Genomic DNA, 22,065 nt, shown 5'->3' with positions numbered 1-22,065 from the left:
CCCATACTCATAAGCCTGCAGGGAATACCCATGCACACATTTGTCAGTACATACACATGTACATACATACACCAAACACACACAGGCCAGCGTGACCACCTGTGTGCATAGTCACACATACACACACACACACACACACACACACACATACACACACGTGCTCTCTCTCTCTCTCTCTCTCTCTGCCTTTATCCCAGGGTCCTTCTGAGCTTCAGGACCACAGAACATCTGAGGAGGCAACTCTGCCATCTCCAGGCTTTGACCCTCTGTGGTCCAATCCCTGGTTGCCAGCATAGATTTCCCTCTTAGCTTACCCTAAGCAACCAGCATTTTAACTGAGCGAACACAAGACTCCTGACCTTGGAAAGCTGATAAGTGAATGGCACCTTGTTCTTCCTCTGCAAGGGGGCTCTGTTGGGCATATCTCTGCCCTCTGGGCTCTACACTCCCTCCTGAAGATCCCAGCACCAAGCCCTGTCAACACCCAGAAGTTCCACCTCCTGGGGAGTTCACTGCTATCATCAGTTCATTTTACTCATGTGAGGTGAAAATATATGGAGGTCATTCTATATAAACACTAGCATAACTACAACCACCCCCCCCCCCCCCGGCCCCCAAGGAACCGTCAGGAACGGGATCTTTTCAAAGCAAGCAGACCTGGAAGCTGCATTTGCAACATGTGGAAGAATGGAATGCTGCCCTCCCTCCCCTGGGACTGGGACTAGTTTGAAGTATGTAGATTCTCAGAGATGCCTTCCAAGGGTAAGAGAGACCCCAGCCTTCCCGAGGTCTGGATCTCAAGGAAGATGCAGCATTTGGGTAAGGGAATGCTGGCAGCCATGGGAGGAACCCAGAAGACTCTACTGACAGACACTGCTGAGAGAACCACAGGAAATGACGGTGGTGCTCCCCTGCCCACGGTTCCAACACGCTGCTACCTCTGCGGACGGAGGCAGAGATCAGCCGATATTTCACAAAATCCCCCAGCTTCAACAAGGTCACCGGAAGCAGATGGTGGAAGCCCAGATTCTAGGACAAATAAATATAATTCAAGGAAGAGGAAAAAGCTCATTAAGCATAATCACAGTCGCAGAGAAGGACAAGAACATGACCTGGGAGAAGCAGAGTCCAAAACAGCCTCTGAGGGGATGCTGAAAGCGTTCCTGGGTCCCTGTGAAGGGTTTCAGGACTCCCATAAACACTACAACCTAAGTCCCTTCTATAAAATGTATTGTGTTCGCACCTGCCCATGTACCTTAAATCATCTCTAGACTGCTGATCGGACTTCACATGATGTAAATGCCATGGAACTAGCCGTCACACTCTATCTCTAGAGGATGACAAGAAGAAAGTAGATTGTAAATGTTCGGTACAGATACAATTACTTTCATTTGTTTACTTTGTCTACCGGAGAGGCAGAGATGCAGAGACAAGGGAAAGGTCTCTTTTTGTCTCTGACTTATTTGGGGCTATTCTACTTCCCCTGCTGTTCACAGGCAACACACACTCTGGTCCACTCACAAAGGACGTTTCTCCACCCGGGGCAGCCCCCACTCACACCGAATATATGTCCCCTCTATCACTTTTAAAGCAATCCTGCTTTCACTTGTGCCCCATATGTGTGCCTGCACTTTGAATTCTTCTCTGCGTAGGGGCAAGAACCTGGATTAGAGATTAGGGTATGTGGACCTATGTCGAAAACCACAACCCTACTGCTTCGCAGCTGTGTGCCTCTGGGAAAATTGATGAAGATTTCCGTGTCTCAGCTTCCTCACCTGGAGAACAGGACAGCTCTGGCAGCGATCGGGGCTTTCTGAGGAACGAGGGAGCGGCCATGGGTGATGGCTATTGGAGCAGTGCCTGGCACAAGCTAAGTGTCAGCAGTGTTTGCTGGGATCACCTTTCCTCACCCCATCAAACCTCCTTCAGTCCTTTCTACTTCGAGCCTATGGCCCTTGATGCATGCGTGAAGAAATCAGCAGTTATGGCCTATATTCATCCCCACACTCGTTTTTCACCTGCACCGCCAAGTAAAGCCTCTAGCAGCCAAGCAAAATCCAAGTTCTTGTATCAGGCTGTTGGCATGTGCTGGAACCGTGGGCAGAGTCCATGGCCCAGCCTTAGCAGAATGCAAACCTAGGAGGTTTGCTCACAGCCTCTGCAGCTACTGCCTGCAACCAAATAGAGGGATAAATACCCCATGCACTTCAGGAACCAGCTGTGGCAAAGTTGCTCCAGCATCCAGCTCCCTCCACGACGACTTCCCAGGGCTGGCTTCCTTTGTCTTGATGAAGGCAGGGCCTCTTTTGGTCTAACTGGGCTTGGAGCATGGGAGCTGCTGCAGGTGACACCACTGCCTGTTTGTGGACTTGGATGCAAACATGGTCCCAAGCTCTGCAGCCGCTGTCTTCATCAGGACAGCAGAGGGAATCCAAAATGCTCTCCCCGGCACTGAGTCTGCCCACCCGTATTTCCTGTCTCTCTCAGAATACACAAGCGCTTACCAAAAATGTGCACATATGCACAAACACACCAGCCATCACCTGCATTACCAAGTTCTTCCTTCCCTTGCAAGCTCAGCAGCTCCTGTCATGAGCGTTGGTGATTTGTTTTCACATTCTCTTGTGATGCTACAAGCTGAGTGGAAGAGGTTCCCCTGGGGATCGCACAGCAGGCAACTTCGCTCCCAGGTGAAGCCACTCTGAGCAAATGTTGTTGTGGCCGGCCTCTTGCTGCAATTACAGCGACCCCATTTGCTCCCCTTTCCTCTTCTCCAGTCGGGTCCCTGGGCTGGGAAGGGCTGAGACAGGAATCGGTGGTTTTCCTGCTTATGGGCTATGTGACTTTGGATGGCTTTGAATCCGGTTTTCAGCCCGGTTTTCTCCTCTGCAAAGCACAGCAAAGCCTTTCTGTTTCACAGAAGGGTGGAGCCTCGAGCAAGCCCATCTTGTCTTTCCAAAGGGCATTTTCGAGCTGCCCCTCACCCACCACCTGTGTCTCCTTTCAGTAAGACATTGTTTCTTCACAGCGTCGCTTGCTCGCTGGATACTCACCACGCACACAGACGTGTTTGGAGACATGCTGAAGACGGATGCCCACCAGGTTCTTTTTAAGCCTGTTGCACGATATCACTTCCTTCTAGGCATTCTTCCAACAGTCTAAGAGCTTCTCATTCTACTACGAGATGGTTAAGTACAGAGGGTGGTCACTTGCCCAAGGAGAGATTAATTTCCATTCTGTTATCAGTTAGGAGCAAGTCTATGATGGTTTTCAAGCCTTCAGGTTTCTTCCAGAGACGACCAGCTTTAATATTCTCCCTGTCCTCAAGCACTGAGGACTCTCCCTGTTTACCAACTTGGCATGATGTGTCTGTGGGCTGTCAGCTCAGATGTGCTATTCAACCTGCAGTTCAAACCATGCTGGTCCGGAGAGAGGCTGTTGGGAAGAGGCAGACAGGGGCTCTTGGAGGAAGCAGGAAACAATCCAGGTCTCACTGGGGATCTCAGGCTCTCCTAGGGGAGCCCCATGGCTGCCAGGCAGGAGGGGAAGGCACAGCAGGGAGAGGAAGGTGGGGATTGGGGGAAGGACAGCCTCTGCTATGTCATCATGCCACACCTCCAAAAGTGTATGGTTTGTGCAAAAATCTAGGGTGATTTTACACACACAGTAACACAGATACACCTTGCTTGCTGTTCTGCCTGCATGCAGCACTGTGGCTGAAAAGCCCTGCCACCACGCCAGCTACTGTTGGGGACAATTACACAGTCCCCACCTCTCGCCTCTCCAGCCTTGCTTTAATCCACAAGCTTTCCATGTATCTGGCTGAGCCTTTTCAAGTATAAACACAGGAAGGAATTCTCACAATGAAACAGCTGATGAAAGGGTATGTACAGTTAAAACCTATGGCGGTGACCCCAGAATGTCCTCCAGAACGGAACCATGTGTCACATTCACCCCAAGAGATGCGGACACAAAAGCAAGGGGGACCAAGGGCCTAGTCAGACACAAAGAGACAAAGCCAAAGCCCGAGCCAGGGCAGCCTCTGAAAACAGTGTCATGAAAGCAAACAGCAGATACCGTCTGCCCCCTATCTCCTGGCCTCTCGCCTCAGCTGCAAGTGTCCATGCCCCGCCTGTAGCTAGCACAGAGATTTACTCTCTGAACTGAGGGAGTGGTACAGCCCACCCTGCAAGGTTCAGTCGCAAGCACCAGGAAGTCGTTCGCTACTAGGACATGGCACCTTGGTGGTATTTTTCCCAGGATTTAGATGAGACCAATTCTACACAGGGGCAGAAAAACACCACCTGCATGTGGCCTGCAGATCACCAAGGTCCATTTGGCCATCATAAAAATTCTCTACAGAGCTCAGCACCTACAGCATCACAAAGGGTGGACACCAGGAGCACCACTGACCAACCAGGGAGAGAGACCCGAGCTGAACATGCACTGCCCCCGACTTAAGTCCTTCGTCCCTAACCCCTCGGGGGTTGTGCCCTAGCCTCCTGCCTCCTGGCTCCATGGCCTGCAATAAGTACATCCACCCTCTTCACATCCCATGTCACTGATTGGCTTCCTGTATGTCCACCTTGGGGACTTAGTTTTGGAGGTTCCATAACAACTCCTCCAACCAGTGTAGGGGGTTGGTTATTCTAAAGTCGCTAGGCCCAGAAAAATGACATTCAGTTCTACTTTGACACTAGCTAACTGGGGGTGAATGCCAACCCCACAAGGGGGTGTGTGCCCCAAGACTTCCTCTATGGCAGAGGTCAGTCATAAATGGGGCACCCATGATGCCTATATTTCTGCCCAGACAACCACCACCTCATGCCCCTCTCAGGCTTCCTGGTTTGCCAGAACTCACAGAACTCAGAAGAATAACGTGTTTACTGCATTGTGGGCTGATTATAAAGAGGGTTCAATTCAGGAACAGCAGGATGGAGAGAGGAATGGGGTAAGTACAGGTGGGGGGCATGGAGTGCCCATGCAACAGGTGCCCCTGTGTGCCCAGCAGCCTAGGAGTCCTCTGAACCCCAAATCCCTCCTGTTGCTCAAGGGTTTCAGGAAGGTTCCACTACACAAGCACAGCCGATGACTTCATGGGCCATTGGTGATTGGCTCACCGTTCCCTCCTTAAAGGTAAGGGTTAGGTAGGAAATTTTCCTTCACCTCCACTCCCATGGTGGGGTCTGTCTCACCACAAGTCTCCATCCAAAGTTACCTCAGGCCCTAGATACCAGATTGTCACTAGCATGCAAAGAGTGAGTTCTAAGTGTTCCTGAAGCCCTGCCATAGCCCAACACTCATGTTTTACTACAGCTCCTAGGCCAGGACTCCTGCACACAAAGTCAGACATGTTCCCTCCCTCCCCAGCACACATACAGCCTGTCACACATCACACGCTCCTACAACACAACATAGCATACACATACACAACACAGACACCTATACCCCATGTTGCATAGGATATACATTATATATCTCACACATTTTACATAATGTGGTATAGCACACATGTATACCACATACCCTACATACAAGCATCATCGTCACTCAGTCTACAGTCACACATATCTGCCACATATCCCACACACACACAGAAAACACACCACACACCCATACAACACAACATACATTACACACCATAGCCACACATTATATACATTTACCATACACATATTCACCATTTTATACACAACACATACTCTATACTCTACATACCCCATACAGCGTATTACACTACTTACATGTCACACATGTATGCTATAAACACACACCTGGATATTACACACAACACATACTGCATACTTTACAACCCTACGTAGTACCACACAGTCTCCACATCACACACACATAACATTCAACAGTCTGCATACCCAGCACACCCCACACAACACACATCCCACAAACAGACCATACACACACACAAGTTATGTTTGTGAATAGTGGAAATTCAAATATTTTCTTACAAAATATGAATTGTGCACAGAATGGAACTTCTAACTGGTCCTGGTTGTGACACAGAAATGGATGCAACACAGATATAAAGGTAGCCTCATGGGACTCCACAAAACCTGCTTGGTGGACCTCTCTGTCCCCAAGGGGACTGGAGCCCTTTAGGTTCCTATAGTGAGTCAAAGACATCATTTGGGTCTAGACTGGTTATGGCACAGAAGGTCAAGTTCTAGTCTGCAGATCTACATCCAGCTCCCTATTTTAAGCCATTTCTCTTGAATTCTGTGCAGCAGACACAGCAGAAAGGAAGAGGCTTAGGGTTACTGCAACCACAAGACCGGTGCTCTGACATTACCCAAGACTGCTTTCTACCTGCTACAAGCCACTGTGTCTGCCGGGGCTCTGCAGAGAAACACAGCCAGTGCATGTGCGTGCACGCACACACGTCATAAACAAGCGGCTCACACACAGTGCAAGCTGACAACCCAAGCTCCATGTTGGCGTAACTGTCCCATGAAGAGCCCAGGGTCTGATCTCTTGGGACCCAGCCCCACCCAGGAGGAAGACCATGAGTCATTCTCACACTACTGATACACACACTCATCCCAGCCACATTCACAGCTGTGTTTGGCCAAATATCTGGGTACTCCGTAGCCATCAAACGCCACATGAATATCAACCGTCTTGCATACCTGGCAGCTCCCACCCTGAAGAGAGGTGGGATGCCAGTATCCTGTTGTGTTGGCTGCCAGGGGAAACACCTACCTTTATTTCCTTTTTAAACTTTTCATTAAGTATGTAAAGCTATATAGCAAATACATATGTACATAATTTTATATATAGTTAAATCTATTACCGATAGATAGACCACTTAACCTAGGCGACATGTTCTGAGAAATGTACTCTCAGACTATTTAATTCTTGTGCCAACACCTTAGCATGCACAAATCCAGATGGTCTAGGCCCATCACTTGCTTCAGCAGCCCCTGTGTACAACCAACAGCCGTCTTCTGCTGTTCTCCCAGGTGCATTTGTAGAACGTGGGTTGGAAGTGGAACAGCCAGGATTCAAACCAGCCCTCAGGTGGGATGCCTGCACTACAGGTGGTAGATTAACATGCTGCACCACCGTGCCAACTCCATGCCCTAAGTTTGTTTCCCTATAATGTCATTAAGCTTATTGCCCCAGCTCTTCAATTTACCACAAGCCGGGAGTCAAGTCCAGAGACTGGGTGACTGATTGAAGTTAAGCATTGTTTTGTAAAAGTGAAAATAAATATGTAACATTATATGACATATATACAAGGGTACTTCAGAAAGCTTAGAGAAATAGTTAAAAATTTAATTTAATGCAACACATTTTCAAAATCTATAAGTTTTTCATGCATTTGAAAAACCCTTTGAAGATCATGTCAGCAATACAGTATCTGCTATGCTGCCGGCTCCATTTCCCCACCATGTGATGCCAAGTTGAGCAAGTTTGAGGGATGCTGAGATTGAACCCTTCCCACGGTGTTCACATGGTGAGTGCCAGTTGTCTCCATGAACACAGAAGACCTGTTTTCTCTGGTGAGCACTGCGCTTAACCAGTTCACCGGCACACTTCCACATGAGGCTCCACATGCCTGGCAGGAGCACTTCACTTCACAGAGGATTGTAGCAATGAGAGGTTCCTAATCCTCCTCTTGCTTCTCCATTTATGAGCTACTGTTCACCTTGGACCAGCAGTACAGAGCAGATTTTTATGCCAGAGAATGTTAGAAAGGGCAAACTCTTTCCCCCAGATGATGTTCTCCAGGGATTCTTCGAGGGCATGGAGCACCCTTGTCGGGGTCCTGAGTCTGCCCCAGGAATGCGACACTGGGCCACTGAGAGGCCTGTGTGGGGAAGGTTGCGCAGGATGGGGAGCGACTGGGGAAAGGCAGTCTTGGTGATGCCACGGGGCTATTCCTTGTTTCTCTCTTAGGCAAATGGACAGTAGTGATTGCAGAGCTGCATCAGTGGCAAGCGCTCAGCCTGGCCGTTAAGACACGCCTTGAGGAACCTGCATCCCTTCTCAGAGTGTGGACTGCAGCTTACAGCCCTTTTCTAACGTGTGGGTGACGAGTCCCTGCTGTGCACAGGGGAGATCAAGGTGAAGTTCCCAGCTCCTAATTTCAGCCTGCTTTTGCTGGGTTGGCTTCATTTGCCAGGCACACCCCCGGTAAGCATTGGCCCTGGTGCTCCGAGGCTTGCTCTGGACGAGTCCTCCACAGGCCAGAGGGCCAAACAGAAGAAGGGAGCTGCAGACTTGGTGTCAGCACCACCTCCCAGCACTCCCCAGGGACATCAGTCACACCAGAGCCGCAGCGCTGTCCGGCCAGGGGTGACAGACCGGCTGGAGACTCGGGCCTCTGGTTCCATCTGCTTTCGCTCTCTTTTCCTTCTTCCCTGCTCCTCCTTCTCCTCCTGCCCTTCCTCTTCTTTCTCCCCCTTCCCTCCAAAGCTTCTAGAAGGTTTAAAGTTTGACAGAGATATCTTCTCGGCGGGACCCTTCAGTATGAAGACTTGGCCTGAATTGTTTCTCTACAACAGGATAAATCCGTGTGTTGGCGGGGAGAGGGCGGCTGAGATGCGATGGCTGAGGGCCTGGGCGTGGAAGCCCCCTGGAGCCCCAGAAGGAATCCAGGGTCAGGGCGAGGACTGGCACGACAGGCCAGGCGGGAGGGATAGGGCAGGCAGGAAGGAGGGGGGCCGGAGAAAGCGCCGGGCGCCCAGTGCTAACCACAGGCCAACCCGGTGGTCGGTCCATTTCAAGCGGAAATGGCAGCGACCGGAACAATGACAACACTGATAGAATAACAATAGTGATCACGATAACTCAGGTCTTGGCTGTCAGCGCAGCAGGCTCCTGCCCAAACCCTGTCCGCCGACCCAACAGGGAGACTACTCCCGCCGAGTCCTAGGACCTCCGGGATTAGCACCTGGAGTACGCCTGGTGTGCACAAGGACGAGGGAGAGGAGGCGAGCGGGAAAGGCTGTCCAGGCCGGTAGGACAGAGACCAGAGAACTGGGGGCGCTGGAGGCTGGGGGGCGGGGAAGGAGCTGCAGGCGGAGAGTCGGAGGAGGGGGCCGGCAGCTGGGGACAGAGAGGGGGACCTGGGGAGGGGGCCCAGAGTCACTGGCGGGAAGATGGGGGGCGGGGAGATGGGGATGGGGGCGGGAGCTGCCGAGCCGGGAGGGCGGGCCGCTGGAAAAGTTTGCGCCCTGACTAGTCAGGGCAGAGGCTTGGAGTAAGAACGCGCTTGGAGACACGCTTGGAGACACGCGACCGGGGAACCGGCATTTAGCACGGTGACAAGACGAGTCCCAGGGGCACCCCCAGGCCACAGGCGACCTGCAGAGCCTCTTGGTTACGTCGTCTCACAGCCCCGCGGGGTCCCTGAGCAGAGAAAGAGGCACCCCGGCTGACCCTCGCCAGGATGCCGGCGACCCAGCGCCCTTCCCAGCCCCAGGTGAGCCAGGGCGGGCCGGGACTGGAGGAGACAGGGAGTGGGAGGCTAGATGCGGACGCCAAGACTGGGGTGAGCAGCCGGGACCACGGCTCCACTTTTCGCCAGAATTCCAGCGGTCGCGGTGCGGCAGTGACCGGATCGCGCTCTGCGCCTCTGGAGCACTCCGTATCCGCACCCTTCCCCGGGGCGGCCTGTTGCGGCTGCCCCGCCAGGGAACAGAATGACTAGGAATGCGGCGTTTAACGCGGGTCACCCGGGAGGGAAGTCAGTCTCTGGGGACTAGTTCCCGCTGTGCTTTTGCTTGAAAGAGCGAAAAGTTAGGCATCTCCATCCTCCAACTTCAGGGTTGTGGGCTCGGGGATAGGGGAGAGCTATGGTAGTTCGCCTGGAAAAATTTATTCTTCTGAATTACATATGCCACGAAATTCCATCTTTCCGGACGTTGCTCGAGCAAGGCGATCGGGGCTGTCAGACTGGGGCTGGAAGACAAAGTTCTCCACACACGCACTCGTTAGGTTCCCATGCAAAATCGGCGCAGAGCTTTCTGAGCCGGGAGCAGGGTTTGCCAGAGGAGTTTGCTGCACAGCCACGTAGTCCTGCCGAGGGTCGCTGGGCGCGTCTCTGTCTCCTCCGCTCCTTTTCTGGCTCCGGGCACTCCCAGTGGCATTTTTCTTTGTGGTGTTATTATATTTAGACCTAAGAGAGGGATTTCTCATTGGATTTTAAAGGCAACACACTTTGGACATCACAATGAATAAAGACTGGCGACGGGGGCAATATTATTTTTAAAATGCAAGGCCAGCCCTGGGCATAGCACACGCTCCAGCAAGCAGAAAAGGGAAAGAGTGTGTGCTTGGAGTGTGTGACAAACAGGGACCGCAGATTCAGGATAGGACGTGGTGCTGTGTGCTTGCATGTGCACACGGAGGAGCATGTACCTATGTGGACATGCACGTGTGACCTTGTGTGGGGGCACTCGCGTGTGTCCATGGACTTGAAGGGTGGTGGAAGTCTGAATGGGTGCAGAGGTAGGTGCTGGGGCAAAGGTGTGTCGCTCTTGAAACAGCACACATGGAATCGTCCCATACACTCGCATCTCCCTGGAGCCTGCTCTGTCACTCCTGTCTCCTGGTACCAGGGGGAGGACTACAGAGCCTCCCGCCCCCATGCTGATGACCTCATCCGTGGACAACCACCCTCGTCTGCATGTGTGTGAATTTCTCAGGTGTGCGACTGCTCTCCTTGTCTGCCATTTACAGGTGGCTCAAGCTCTCACTTTCTGTCGAAGCAACTCGCTGTGTTGGCTCTGTGGTTTTAGTCCTCTAACTCGGGATGGCTTTTCCTCTCTCTGGAGTGTCATGGCACCGGCTAGCTTCCACTGGTTCTCTTCTGTGCACCTTCAGGGAGTGTATATACTGCTTTACCCGGCAAAAAAAAAAAAAAAAAAAAGAATTTGAGCCTTCCTGAAAAAACTGGGGCTTGTCCTGCTGTGGAATCCATTCTCGGGCCAGCCCCTGGCACTGGTTTCCAGGCCTGCCAGTGCCTGGCTCCACCCTCACCGCGCTGTGTGAGTTGAGCCTGCAGGCTGTGGCTAAGTCACCTGAGCCTTTCTCTTCCCTCCACTTGTCTTTGAAATTCCTTTCTCACCAGTTCTGGAGACTTTTCATGCAATTCCCTTGCCATCCATTCTCGGTTGTATTTATTGTCTTAGAAGATGTTCCGTAAGCTGCTGAAGATGTGTTTGGAAAAAACATACATGGATATGCAAAGGATTTCAAGGACGTTTTGCCTGAAAGTGAACTTTTAGTTGTGTTTCTCACGAACTTTCTGAAGTATACTTGAATATGCTAAGTGGAAGTGTGTCTGGTTTCAGTGAGGAATGCATTTCAATTACTGTTTCATTACAGCTACTGGGCTTAAAGCCCTCCCTCTTTCTCCTCTCTCTCATCTCCTCTCCTTTCCTTCCTCTCCCTCTCTCAATCTGTTCCTCTGTTATTAAAGAATTGGAGCTGTGTCTGTAAGTTGAGTTAAGGTGTGTTCATCAGAAAGGTTGTCCAGTGGGGACTGGGGCATCTAGCGGGTGGGTTTTCAGGATCAGCAACCCCTCCTTGGTGTCAGTTCAGTGCACTGAGGCATGGGTCAGTTGACCACACTCTCAGTTGAACACTGACACTCTATCAGCAGTAGCCAGGAGTGATTTGGATCTATAGCATGCTGGACAAGCGCTTGTCACCTTGTAAAAGACGAATGGAAAGCTGTCGCCTCCCAAGGGCTTGGTCCTGTGTCCACACCACATGGGATCTAGCCCAGCTGGCTCTCTTGGACCAGGGACAAAGGACCCCTGGCCTCAGAGTCCCCTGTGGACATTCAGGAGGCTCCAGATACCATGGGAAAAAAGACACACTGTGCCAGTGTTATGCCCTAGCACTGAGGACAAATGGAAACAACACAAGCTGGACCCTGGGCAGGACACTGGCTGCACAGGCCTGTAACTGTCTCAGAATCTGTTTGCCCACACTGGCATTTGTCCGGTGGCAGTGGCTTTCTCTCCTTTTTCCTTCCATCAAGGCAGAATTACAAAGAAAAGAGGACAAACAGAGAGAGAGAGAATCTCTTTCATCCTGGCTCACTCTCCAAACAGCCACATCAGCTAGGACTGGGCCAGGCCAAAATCAAGAGCTTCTTCTGGGTCTCCCATGTGGGTACAGGGGTCCAAGCACTTCAGCTATCCTCCACTGCTTTCTCCACACCCTAGACATGGAGCTGGATCAGAAGTAGAGTAAGCAGAATTCAGATCAGTGCCTCTATGGGAGGCTGGCATTGCATGCAGCAGCTCTACTCGCCACGCCACAGCACTAGCTCTAGCAATGACTCCTGACAGTATTTCAGTCTTGTTCCGTCCCCCAACAAAGAGCAGTGTGAGGAGGGGGAGTTTGCAAAAAGAGTGGGGGAGAGACCAGGGTGAGATTTTGGAACCAAATACAATTACCTTCCCGGGGATAAACATGACGCCGAAGAGGCTGTGCCTGGGATAGGGCCCACATTTGTCATAGCACAGAGCCCTGTCTGCTAAGGAACGGGGCATCAGGAAAAAGCAGGACATCCCACCAGGCCAGCCAATTCATTTCCATGCCCCAAAGAAGGAAAGTAGGAGGAAAAAGTCACACTTCATCCTGTTTGTCTGTAATGGCTGTTGGTTCCCAGGCTGCGGTGTTAATGGGCCGAGATCAAAGAGACTGGCCTGGGAGGCTGTGTGGGTGATGCCGGCACTGGGTGATGAGGGAACTCTGTGAACAGGGTGAGGTCACCCAAGAAACCCAGGGCAGAGGAACGTACTCATTAGCCAAGGAACCTAGCTGCTGCAGGGAAAGGGCCAGCGCGTTATATTCTTTCTGAATTCCTCTACATGAAAACAAAACAAAGCAAAAAACTTGCTTTCCAAGAAACTGTGCTTACTGGCAAATGCCTGATGTTTGAATTCGCTTTGGAGAATGGACGTGTGGACACCCCTGGGAGGACATGACTGAAAACCTCAGTAGCCAGTCTCCAGCCGGACAGATTTCTCACTCTCTGTGCTTTCATTTTTGATGCAGGAAGAGGGGTCCAGACTTGGGGGAAATATTTTTTTGTCTTCTTCCTTTTATAGCTTGTTTATTTTCCAAGTGGACATGTATAGAGGAAAGTGAATTGCCAGTGCAGAAAGCACATCTGGAATCCATCTAGGCTCCTTCCAAGGCCCTCCTCCCACACCAGTGTGTGCTGGTGCTGCTTGGTTTGGGGGTGGAGGGCACCCCAGACACTGGAAGGGGCTGACTTGGGTTCCTCCACCATGGAATCATATTCCAGAAGCTTCTTCTTTTCTCTCTTGCCAAGAAAGCAAACATGCTGGTGTGTGGCTGTTTTTGGAGAGGAGGAACTTCTGGGTAACCATGTCCTGAGGGAAACTGGGAGGTGGGCAGCGTCTCGATGCAGACCATTTAGTAAGATCCCAGCACAGAGCTGTAGAGGGGCTGGCTAGCACTGTGCTTGGAGTCATGCTTCGTGCTGAGACTCTAACTCAGGCTGGAGGCTCCCAGCAGGGCAGCCCGCTGCTGGAACCTGGGTTGGTCAGCGGTTTGTCCTGTGTGTGAATGGAACAAGGCATAGACTCTGCCCCAGAGCTTGTCTGTGCTCTTTCTAACTTGGTACAGAATGAGTCTGCATATACCTGTATATGTGTGTATGTGTATACAGGTATATATTGAGTGGAAGTCAAGCAATGACTGACAGCTGGGCACACATCTTTTTAAATTACACAGAACATTCTGAAATTCACAGAACCTTGCCAACTCAACAGGAAAAGAAAAACCAAAGCACAGTTTAAGCATGGGCACCGTGTGAATCCTGCCCCCTGTGCAGGGCCATCCCCCCCCCCCCCCCGCCCCGCCACACTCCTCACAAGCAAACAGACCTTGCAGACTGGCCTTGCCAGCATCACAGCCTCACTGCTGGGAAGCCCAGGACCTCTATACCCATCCCAGGGGCTGGCATGGTGGGGCAATGGCTAAAGCTGCCACCTGTGACGCCAGAATCCTGTATGAGTGCTGGTTCGAGTCCCAGCTGCTCTATTTGTTCTATTTTTTTATGTTAATTAATTTTATTTTTGATGTTGTTTATATAGTTGAGAAGAGCATATACCCACCTGGGTCACTGATTAGAGTGTGGAGAATTGAGGCATGGGGGAAAATGGATGAGACAATTTCTTCCAATTTTTTTTTTTTTCTGGGAAGGGAGGAGAAGAGAAGAGGAAAGGATTGCTCCCATCAGCCTAACTGCTTCACCACCCAGGGATGGAGTGCCGCCACTCAATGTCATCCTAAGATCCCCAGTGTGGAGCATGTTCCAAGGGTACTGCTTTAGTGATTTCAATAGTTCTGAGATGCTGTTGGTTTTGTTGCTCCAAGGTTGGTTGAGGAAATCCTGCCAAGGTCCACTGGCTGACATAGTCCACCTTAGAGTCTCCACTCGCCCAGATACTTGCTGTCCAGGCTTGCCCAGGAGAATTGTCCAATTTGTTCGGCCCTTTATCCTCTGCCGTGGTACTAGACGTCCTCTGCAGGCCTCAGTGATCTGTCATGCCCCCCATTTGCATGTGAGCATGCTGTCCACAGCACAAGCTTCAGCAACCAAGGAGGTCCAATTCCAATACGTGCATTCCAAGGTCAGACCCTGGATCTTGTGATTTTCCCTGTGGTCCGAGTTTTGAGCCCAACAGTTCAGTTCAGGGTAGGGGGGGTCCCCAAAGAAACCTCACCTGAGGTGACCCCAGACCTGGGTCCTGTGTGTGCTGGTATGTTCAGCAGACTGGTCCGGTCCATTCTGCATCCTATTCAGCTGTCATATACACCATTGGGTGCTGCAGCCTAGCTCAGCCCATCCGACTCTGCTATCCAGCCCATATGAGTGTTGTTGCCTTGTCTAGCCTGGCTGCTCCGCTTTCAATCCAGCCACCTGCTAATGTGCCTAATGGAAGATGGCCCAAGTGCTTGGCTCCTTGCCAGCATGAGGCAGACTAGGACTCCCGGTTTGAGCCTGGCCCAGCTCTGATCCTTGCAACCATTGGGGGATTGAACCAGCAGCTGGATGATCTCTCTCTCTCTCTCTCTCTCTCTCCCTTTTCTTTGTAACTCTGTCTTTTAAATTAAAACACACACAAACACAGAGACACACCTTAAAAGAAGAAAAAAGATCAATTGCAAACATCAGCTCAGAAATCCATCACAGCTGGCAAACACAGGACACGTGTTCACTGAGTGAGTGTCCCACTCACCTGTCATCCACATGTGGCCACAGGACAGGCTAAAGCATGTCTCCACATGGCAGTGAGTTGGGGCAGTGGGTCCCTGTGCGCAAGGGAACCAGTGAGGACTTGTCACAGCCACAGGCATGACTCACTGGAGTGTCCTGGTGAAAAGCACCACTCTATCGTGTGGATTCCAGTTATGTGTACAAAGGTCAGAAAGCAGCTGAACGCACCCAGGTGGGCAGCCTGACTGGTGCCTCCAGGGGCCAGTCCTGCTCTGCTGTACTTGCATGCTTGACTCACTAGTGACTAGGTTGCAGCCTTCTCTGAGCCATGGGCAGGCTGGCCTGGCACTCCTGCAGCAGCTGACCTAGCGGTGGCTCTTCCATCCACTGGCTTCACCCTGAGCAAGGCTTGTTGCATCCAGGGGATGGGTCAGGGAGAGGGGCCAGCACTTTCCTGCATCGTCTCCAGGTCTCAGGAGTGGAAGGAGGCACAGACATACTCCGTGATGCACTGTGACCTTCCGATGCATACAAAATCAATCCGGCTGTGAGCCCAGCACTTCACTCACAGGCTGAGCCCACTGTGTCAATATTAAGAATGCAGAAGGAATAAGCTCTTAAAGTCCAGAGAGAAGCATCTGCTTTCCAGTTATGCCAACATGCAAGGAATCATATTTAACAAGCTCAAAAACAAAAGTTAGTTTTGCAGAGATATTTTATGAGCACTTCATTCATGAAAATGATAAATCAAGCATGAATGGAAAAGCACCATGCCCCTCAAGACTCACAGCCTCTGGCACTTGGACACTATTTCCTGCTGGCTACCCGTTTGTATTTCTAGACTGTTTTTTACTTTGATTAATTTTCTCTGTCAGGGAAACCCCAGCCATGTGGCTTTCTTCCTTTCTTCCCCCTTTCCCCTTCCATCCCCCAGAGCAGGTCCAGGGCTGACCATTGGTCAGGGGGATGCTTCCCTCCTCTCCTCACCGTGTGGCATGGCCAACGCCAGGCAGGACGTCAGAAGGCTCCATGAGCCTTGTAAAGGGTAGAATGAGGACTTCACGAGGGAAACAGGTGCAGGAAGGAGTTAACACTAGAACAGCAAGATGTACAAAAAGAGGCCTGGCACAGTAGCCAAGAGGCTAAAGTCCTCGCCTTGCACATGCCAGTATTCCATCTGTGCACCGGTTCTAATCCCGGCAACCCCGCTTCCCATCCAGCTCCCTGCTTGTGGCCTGGGAAGGCAGTCGAGGATGGCCCTTGGGACCCTGCACCCGCTTGGGAGATCCGGAAGAGCTCCTAGCTCCTGGCTTTGGATCAGCTCAGCTCTAGCCAGTGCGGCCACTTGGGGAGTGAATCAGCAGATGGAAGATCTTCCTCTCTGTCTTTCCTCCTCTCTGTGTATCTGACTTTCCAATAAAAATATATGTATATATATTTTTTTAAAAGATGTACAAGAAGACCTGATGCTGGCTCCATGGTGTAGCAAGCTAGGTCTCTGCCTGTAATGCCAGAATCCCACATAGGTGCCAGTTGAGGTCCTAGCTGCTTTAGTTGCAATCCAGCCGCAGTCCTCTGCACCCGTAGGAGAGCCCTAAAGGAAGTTGCAGGTTCCTGGTGTAGGCCTGGCCCAGCACCGGGTGGTGCGACCATTTGGAGAGTGTACCAGTGGTCTGTCCTCACCCCCATAGCTCTGCCATGCAAATAAGTAAAGCATAAATGTTTGAAAAAAGTTGTATACAAAGTCTTCAGAAAGTTAGAGGAAATAACTATTAAAATGAAAAAAAAAAAAAAGTAGACATGGCTTCCAACAGTTTGGGCACAGAAATGAACTTGTCTTTGAATGCCATTTTCATGAGCTTTTTGAAGCACCAGTGTGTTGTACTAAGGTTACTGAACAGAACAAGGAAATGGACTTGTATTTGGATTTCTGCCTTAGTTGGGGATACTGGATTTGCACCATGCATAAAATATGCTAGTTTCAGGGCAGCTGGGAGATGCTCTGAGATGAAGCCCAGATATGTAGCACCATGGGCAGTGCAGATGGCTGCCTGGCACGGGGGCACAGGAACGGGTCTGCAGGCATGGTGGGAGCTGGGCTGGTGTCGGGGTTCAGCAGCCCAGCGAAGGCTGTGGCTCTCTTCTGGGGCTTGTTGACTTCACTGGCCTCTACTGTGACCAGTGCTGCACTCACCACTCACAGGCAGGCAGCCAGGCAAGGAGGCAGAGCCTCCACTGAGCACAAGGCACCAGGAGGCTCCTGTGAGTCTTGGCGAGCCAGTAAGGGGCATGGAGCTTCTGCAGGCAGTCGATGGACAGCGTGCAGGAGGCCAGCACAGTTACTTTTCCTCTTCAAAAGGCTGTGGGCAGTTGTTATTTTTAAGGGGCCAGATGGCCTCAGAAGATGCTGGAAGAGCAGGTGGAATTTGTCATGGGGCTGGAAGGACAGACAACCCTTTCAGTAAAACTCAAGAGCGGGAGGAGCAGGAGGGAAGGCTGTTGACAGGCTCTGGGAGAAGTTGCAGCTCAGGTCTTTGGTCCTGGCTGCGTCATCATCCAGGCAGGTGGCAGGAGCTGAGCCAGCATGGCAGGGCTGGTGTGGAGTGACCGGGAGGTTGGGCAGGTGGCTTCCCCTTGTCCTTTAGGTCAGACCGCAGGTGCATGTTCTTTTCCTTTTTGCATGTAGATGAGGTCCAGGCCAACAGAGTGAAGATTTTCCCCATGCTTGGTTTTCGAGCTGACCTCTACCGAAGCCCTCAATGGTTCCCATATAGCTGTCACTGAGGGGCCAGAGAAGGGGCAGGGCACAGACGTCAGCCTAGGCAGCCCCAGGACCTCCAGATCCCATGACCTTGCAAGCTCCAAGACACTGAGAGGCAGCTCTGCAAGGAGACCCAGCAGTCTTTTGCCCACGTCGGGAAAACTCCAGCCCTCTAAGTGGTGTGCAGGAGAGACGCCATGGAGGGAGGCTGCTGGCCCTGCACGATCACAGCACCTGGAAATCATTCCACACCCTCTCCTCCTTCCCCCGCTTCTGCTTCTCAGCCTCATGGGCGAGTCCCTTCCAGGGACTGAGGCTCCCACTGGACCTTGACTCTTGCCCAGAAAAGCGCTCACAGGTGCATGAAGCCATTAGATCGTATCACACCCCAAACACAGTGTCCTCCAAGGCTGGAGAGTGGTCTGTACATACCTGATTTCTAAACATCATGAAAAACAAAGTTATCTCCACCGGCCACACACTGTGGGCTGTGACATCTGAACCTCATTAGGTATTTCACGTCTTGGGTGATTTTCACTTAAGTATGTTTGAAAAGACAAACGCTGCCTCTTGGCCTTCATGCGGTAGCTAAGATACTGGGCTCCTACATTAGACAGCAGGTGGTGGCCACCAGGTGTGGGTCAGGATAGGATAGGGCGGATAGCAGGTGCCCAAGGAGAGTGAAAAGGACTAGTAGCTTGCAGCACACTATGGTAGCCACAGCTCACAAGCACTTGCTACGTATCCCATAAAGAACAAGAGAGGCGTGTGGAGGGCCCAGCACAGACACAATAAATGCTGAAGGAGGTAGAAATGCGGATTGCTCTGGCTTAAGCTGATCATTACAGGTGGTACACAAGCATCGAATATAACTGCAATTGTTATTAAGTTCATAATCTTTTACCAAAACATGTATTTTTTATCTGAAATGCAGTTACAGAGAGAGAGAGATGGCAAGAAAGACTGAAATCTACTGTTTTTCACTCGCCAGATGGCCACAATGGCTGGAGCTGGGCTGGTCCAAAGCTAGGATCCAGGAACTTCTTCCGGCTCTTCTGGGTCTCCTGCAAGGATGCAGTGGTGCAAAGACTTGCTTTCCCAGGCAACTTAGCAGGGAGCTGAATCGGAAATGGAGCAGCTGGGACTTGAACCAGTGCCCATTTGGCATGCCAGTGCCACAGGCAGAGGCTTACCCTACTGTGCTATCATGTCATCCCCTAATGAATGATATTTTTTTTTTTGAAAGTAGGTGAGAGGTGAGTCCACCGTGAGCACTTCTGCCTTAGATGGCGGGGTCTGCTTCCCCCATGACATCACAGAGGGGCTGGGTAGACCAAGCCAAGATCTAGTGGAAGAACTGACACCCAGAATCCTCCGAGTGCCTGGTTCTGGGCGCGCCACTTCATCCTGTTGCCATATTCCCAATTAGATGCTTCTGCCAGCACAATGCATTGACAAAATGGAACCTACTATTCAAGCCACTGAATTTTCAGTGAGTGAGTGCATGTGGCTTGCACACTTTGGGCTGTCTTCTTTTACATTCAGCCCGCTCGTCTTTCACGCTTCTGCACCTCTGCCTTCCCTGCCAGTTCTCAGCTGCTCCCACTGGGGTGCCCATGAGTCATGCTCAGCTTTAGGGCTGCATGGTCAGACCCGAGGGCTGTCCCTGGGCTAGATGGATGGTGCCCCCAGACCTGATCTGTGCTCCTGGCCCAGGCCCCAGAGGAGGCATCCAGGAAGTGTGGACGTGTCTCACAAGGGCAGTCCGAACAGGCCGTGGAGTCTTGGATATAGGCAGATCCAGCTCCATCCTGTTTATTTGCCCTGAGAAAATCCTGCTTGTCTCTCTGGGTGAGTGGGCTTAAGGTTTCCCAGCTCCTGGGCGGGACATGAGGACTAAGAGGTTAGCATTTCCCGTTGCTCTGAAATTTCCAGATGGGGGTGTTATCTGGGTCTGTGTGGCCTTGTGTGAAGTCTATTTTGGCATCTCCGCATCCCTCCACTTGGGATCGTGGCCTGTGGTTAATGCTGTCCCAAGGCCTCGGCGTTTCTCCCGCATTTCTCTGACACTGTTGTGGCTTGCTGGGCACCATCCCCCTTATTCACCCACGCCTCTCCTTTCGCCTCCTTGCAGGAATCCATTTTCTGTGACACCCCTGGCTTCTGCATTCCTGAAGTCGCAGCCCCAGCAGGCCTGGTCCCTTGAAATGGACGTTCCTCGGGCGCCCTCTGGAGGACCGTGGAGGTAGCCGTCCGCGAATGCCGAGCGATGGCCACCGCCGCCCTGGGGAACGGGACACTACAGACGCATTACAGCTACGTGGGGAAGCTGGAGGGCCGGCTGAAGGACTCCTCCGAGAGCAACACGCTCACCACCGTGTTCGCCCTGGTCATCTGCAGCTTCATCGTCTTGGAGAACTTGATGGTTCTGATCGCTATCTGGAAGAACAATAAGTTTCACAACCGCATGTATTTCTTCATCGGCAACCTTGCTCTCTGCGACCTGCTGGCCGGCGTGGCCTACAAGGTCAACATCCTGATGTCAGGCAAGAAGACGTTCAGCCTGTCGCCCACCGTCTGGTTCATCAGGGAGGGCAGCATGTTCGTGGCACTGGGCGCGTCCACCTGCAGCTTGCTGGCCATCGCCATCGAGCGGCACCTGACCATGATCAAGATGCGACCTTATGATGCCAACAAGAAGCACCGCGTCTTCCTGCTCATCGCCATGTGCTGGCTCATCGCCTTTTTGCTGGGCTCCCTGCCCATCCTGGGCTGGAACTGCCTCCACAACCTCCCTGACTGCTCCACCATCTTACCCCTTTACTCCAAAAAGTACATCGCCTTCCTCATCAGCATCTTCATTGCTGTCCTGGCCACCATCGTGATCCTGTATGCACGCATCTACTGCCTGGTCAAGTCCAGCAGCCGCAAGGTGGCCAGCCAGCACAACTCGGAGCGCTCCATGGCCCTGCTGCGCACCGTGGTGATCGTGGTAGGTGTGTTCATCACCTGCTGGTCCCCGCTCTTCATCCTTTTCCTCATCGACGTGGCCTGTAAGGTGAAGGAGTGCCCCACCCTATTTAAGGACCGCTGGTTCATCGTACTGGCTGTCCTCAACTCTGCCATGAATCCGATCATCTACACACTGGCCAGCAAGGAGATGAGGCGTGCCTTCTTCCGTCTGGTGTGCACCTGCTTGGTCAGGGGCCAGGGGGCCCGTGCCTCGCCCGTCCAGCCAAATCTCGACCCCAGCAGAAGCAAATCAAGCAGCAGCAACAATAGCAGCCACTCCCCAAAGATCAAGGAGGACCTACTCCACACGGCTGTCTCATCCTGCATTGTGGACACGAGCAAAACACTGCACAATGGGATCCTTTGCAAGTGAACCGCCACGCGGCTCACTGTGCGGCCCCATCTTATTTATTCCATGTGTGACTGCATCTGCGTGGGCCTTCTTGTGGCTGCTTGGTGGATGCCCACTGGTCTGCCTTGTAGACACACTGCTAGGGAGGGGGCCTCGGGAACTGCTAGCCATGGAGGACATCATGCCTTGTCTGTTGGAGGCTGCAGGGACTTGGAATTTACGAAGTTGCTAACATCATCCACTCCTTCCCATTTAATCACAGAGCCTACTGTTCTCGAAGAGGGCAGTCAGGGACCATACCACACACACACAGAGAACCTTGTGCCTCTGGGTGACACGCGTCACAGCATGTATTGCCCATAAGGTGGAAGGAAGGGTCTCTCTTCCTTCCTTTCTGCGTCATGCAGAATTCCTGTTCTAGATTTTCCCTATGTGGTACCTCCATGAAGTCTTGACACCCCAACATGGCTGTGTAGCAGTCTCTGCAAGCATGTTCCACCTGCACCTCTAGGTACCAGGACATGGATGCACTTCAGGTGTACATGCGATCCCTAGTCCCCTCAGACCGGCATCAAGCCTCAGTCACAAGGTCTCCAGTTTCCAAGACTTGTTCAAAGCTAGCTCCGCATGTGCAAGAGTGACTCAACCCAGCCCTATGATCCTTCATTTCTGTGTTCCTATACAAGCTCATGCACATCCACAGAAAAG

At 51.9% G+C, this 22,065-nt stretch overlaps 1 protein-coding gene across 2 annotated transcripts; it reads left to right on the top strand.

The window, feature by feature from the left end:
- Positions 1-9,255: 9,255 nt before the first annotated feature.
- On the top strand, positions 9,256-21,710 carry S1PR3 (sphingosine-1-phosphate receptor 3). 2 transcript variants are annotated; one of them, XM_058672415.1, is made up of 3 exons: positions 9,256-9,445; positions 14,215-14,332; positions 20,128-21,710. In XM_058672415.1, exon 3 carries the CDS (start codon positions 20,263-20,265, stop codon positions 21,376-21,378), a length of 1,116 nt encoding a protein of 371 aa, XP_058528398.1. In that variant the 5' UTR covers positions 9,256-9,445; positions 14,215-14,332; positions 20,128-20,262; the 3' UTR covers positions 21,379-21,710. The 2 variants fall into 2 exon arrangements, with proteins under 2 accessions (XP_058528398.1, XP_058528397.1); XM_058672414.1 differs by lacking the exon at positions 14,215-14,332.
- Positions 21,711-22,065: the final 355 nt, after the last annotated feature.

The sequence above is a fragment of the Ochotona princeps genome, chromosome 14 (genome assembly GCF_030435755.1).
Source record: "Ochotona princeps isolate mOchPri1 chromosome 14, mOchPri1.hap1, whole genome shotgun sequence".
NCBI classification, from domain to species: Eukaryota; Metazoa; Chordata; class Mammalia; order Lagomorpha; family Ochotonidae; genus Ochotona; species Ochotona princeps.
This window is presented reverse-complemented; position numbering and strand designations above follow the sequence as displayed.

Bases quoted from the DNA above. Each gene is read 5' to 3' on its own strand.
- S1PR3 (XM_058672414.1), top strand. From the start codon at position 20,263: ATGGCCACCGCCGCCCTGGGGAACGGGACACTACAGACGCATTACAGC.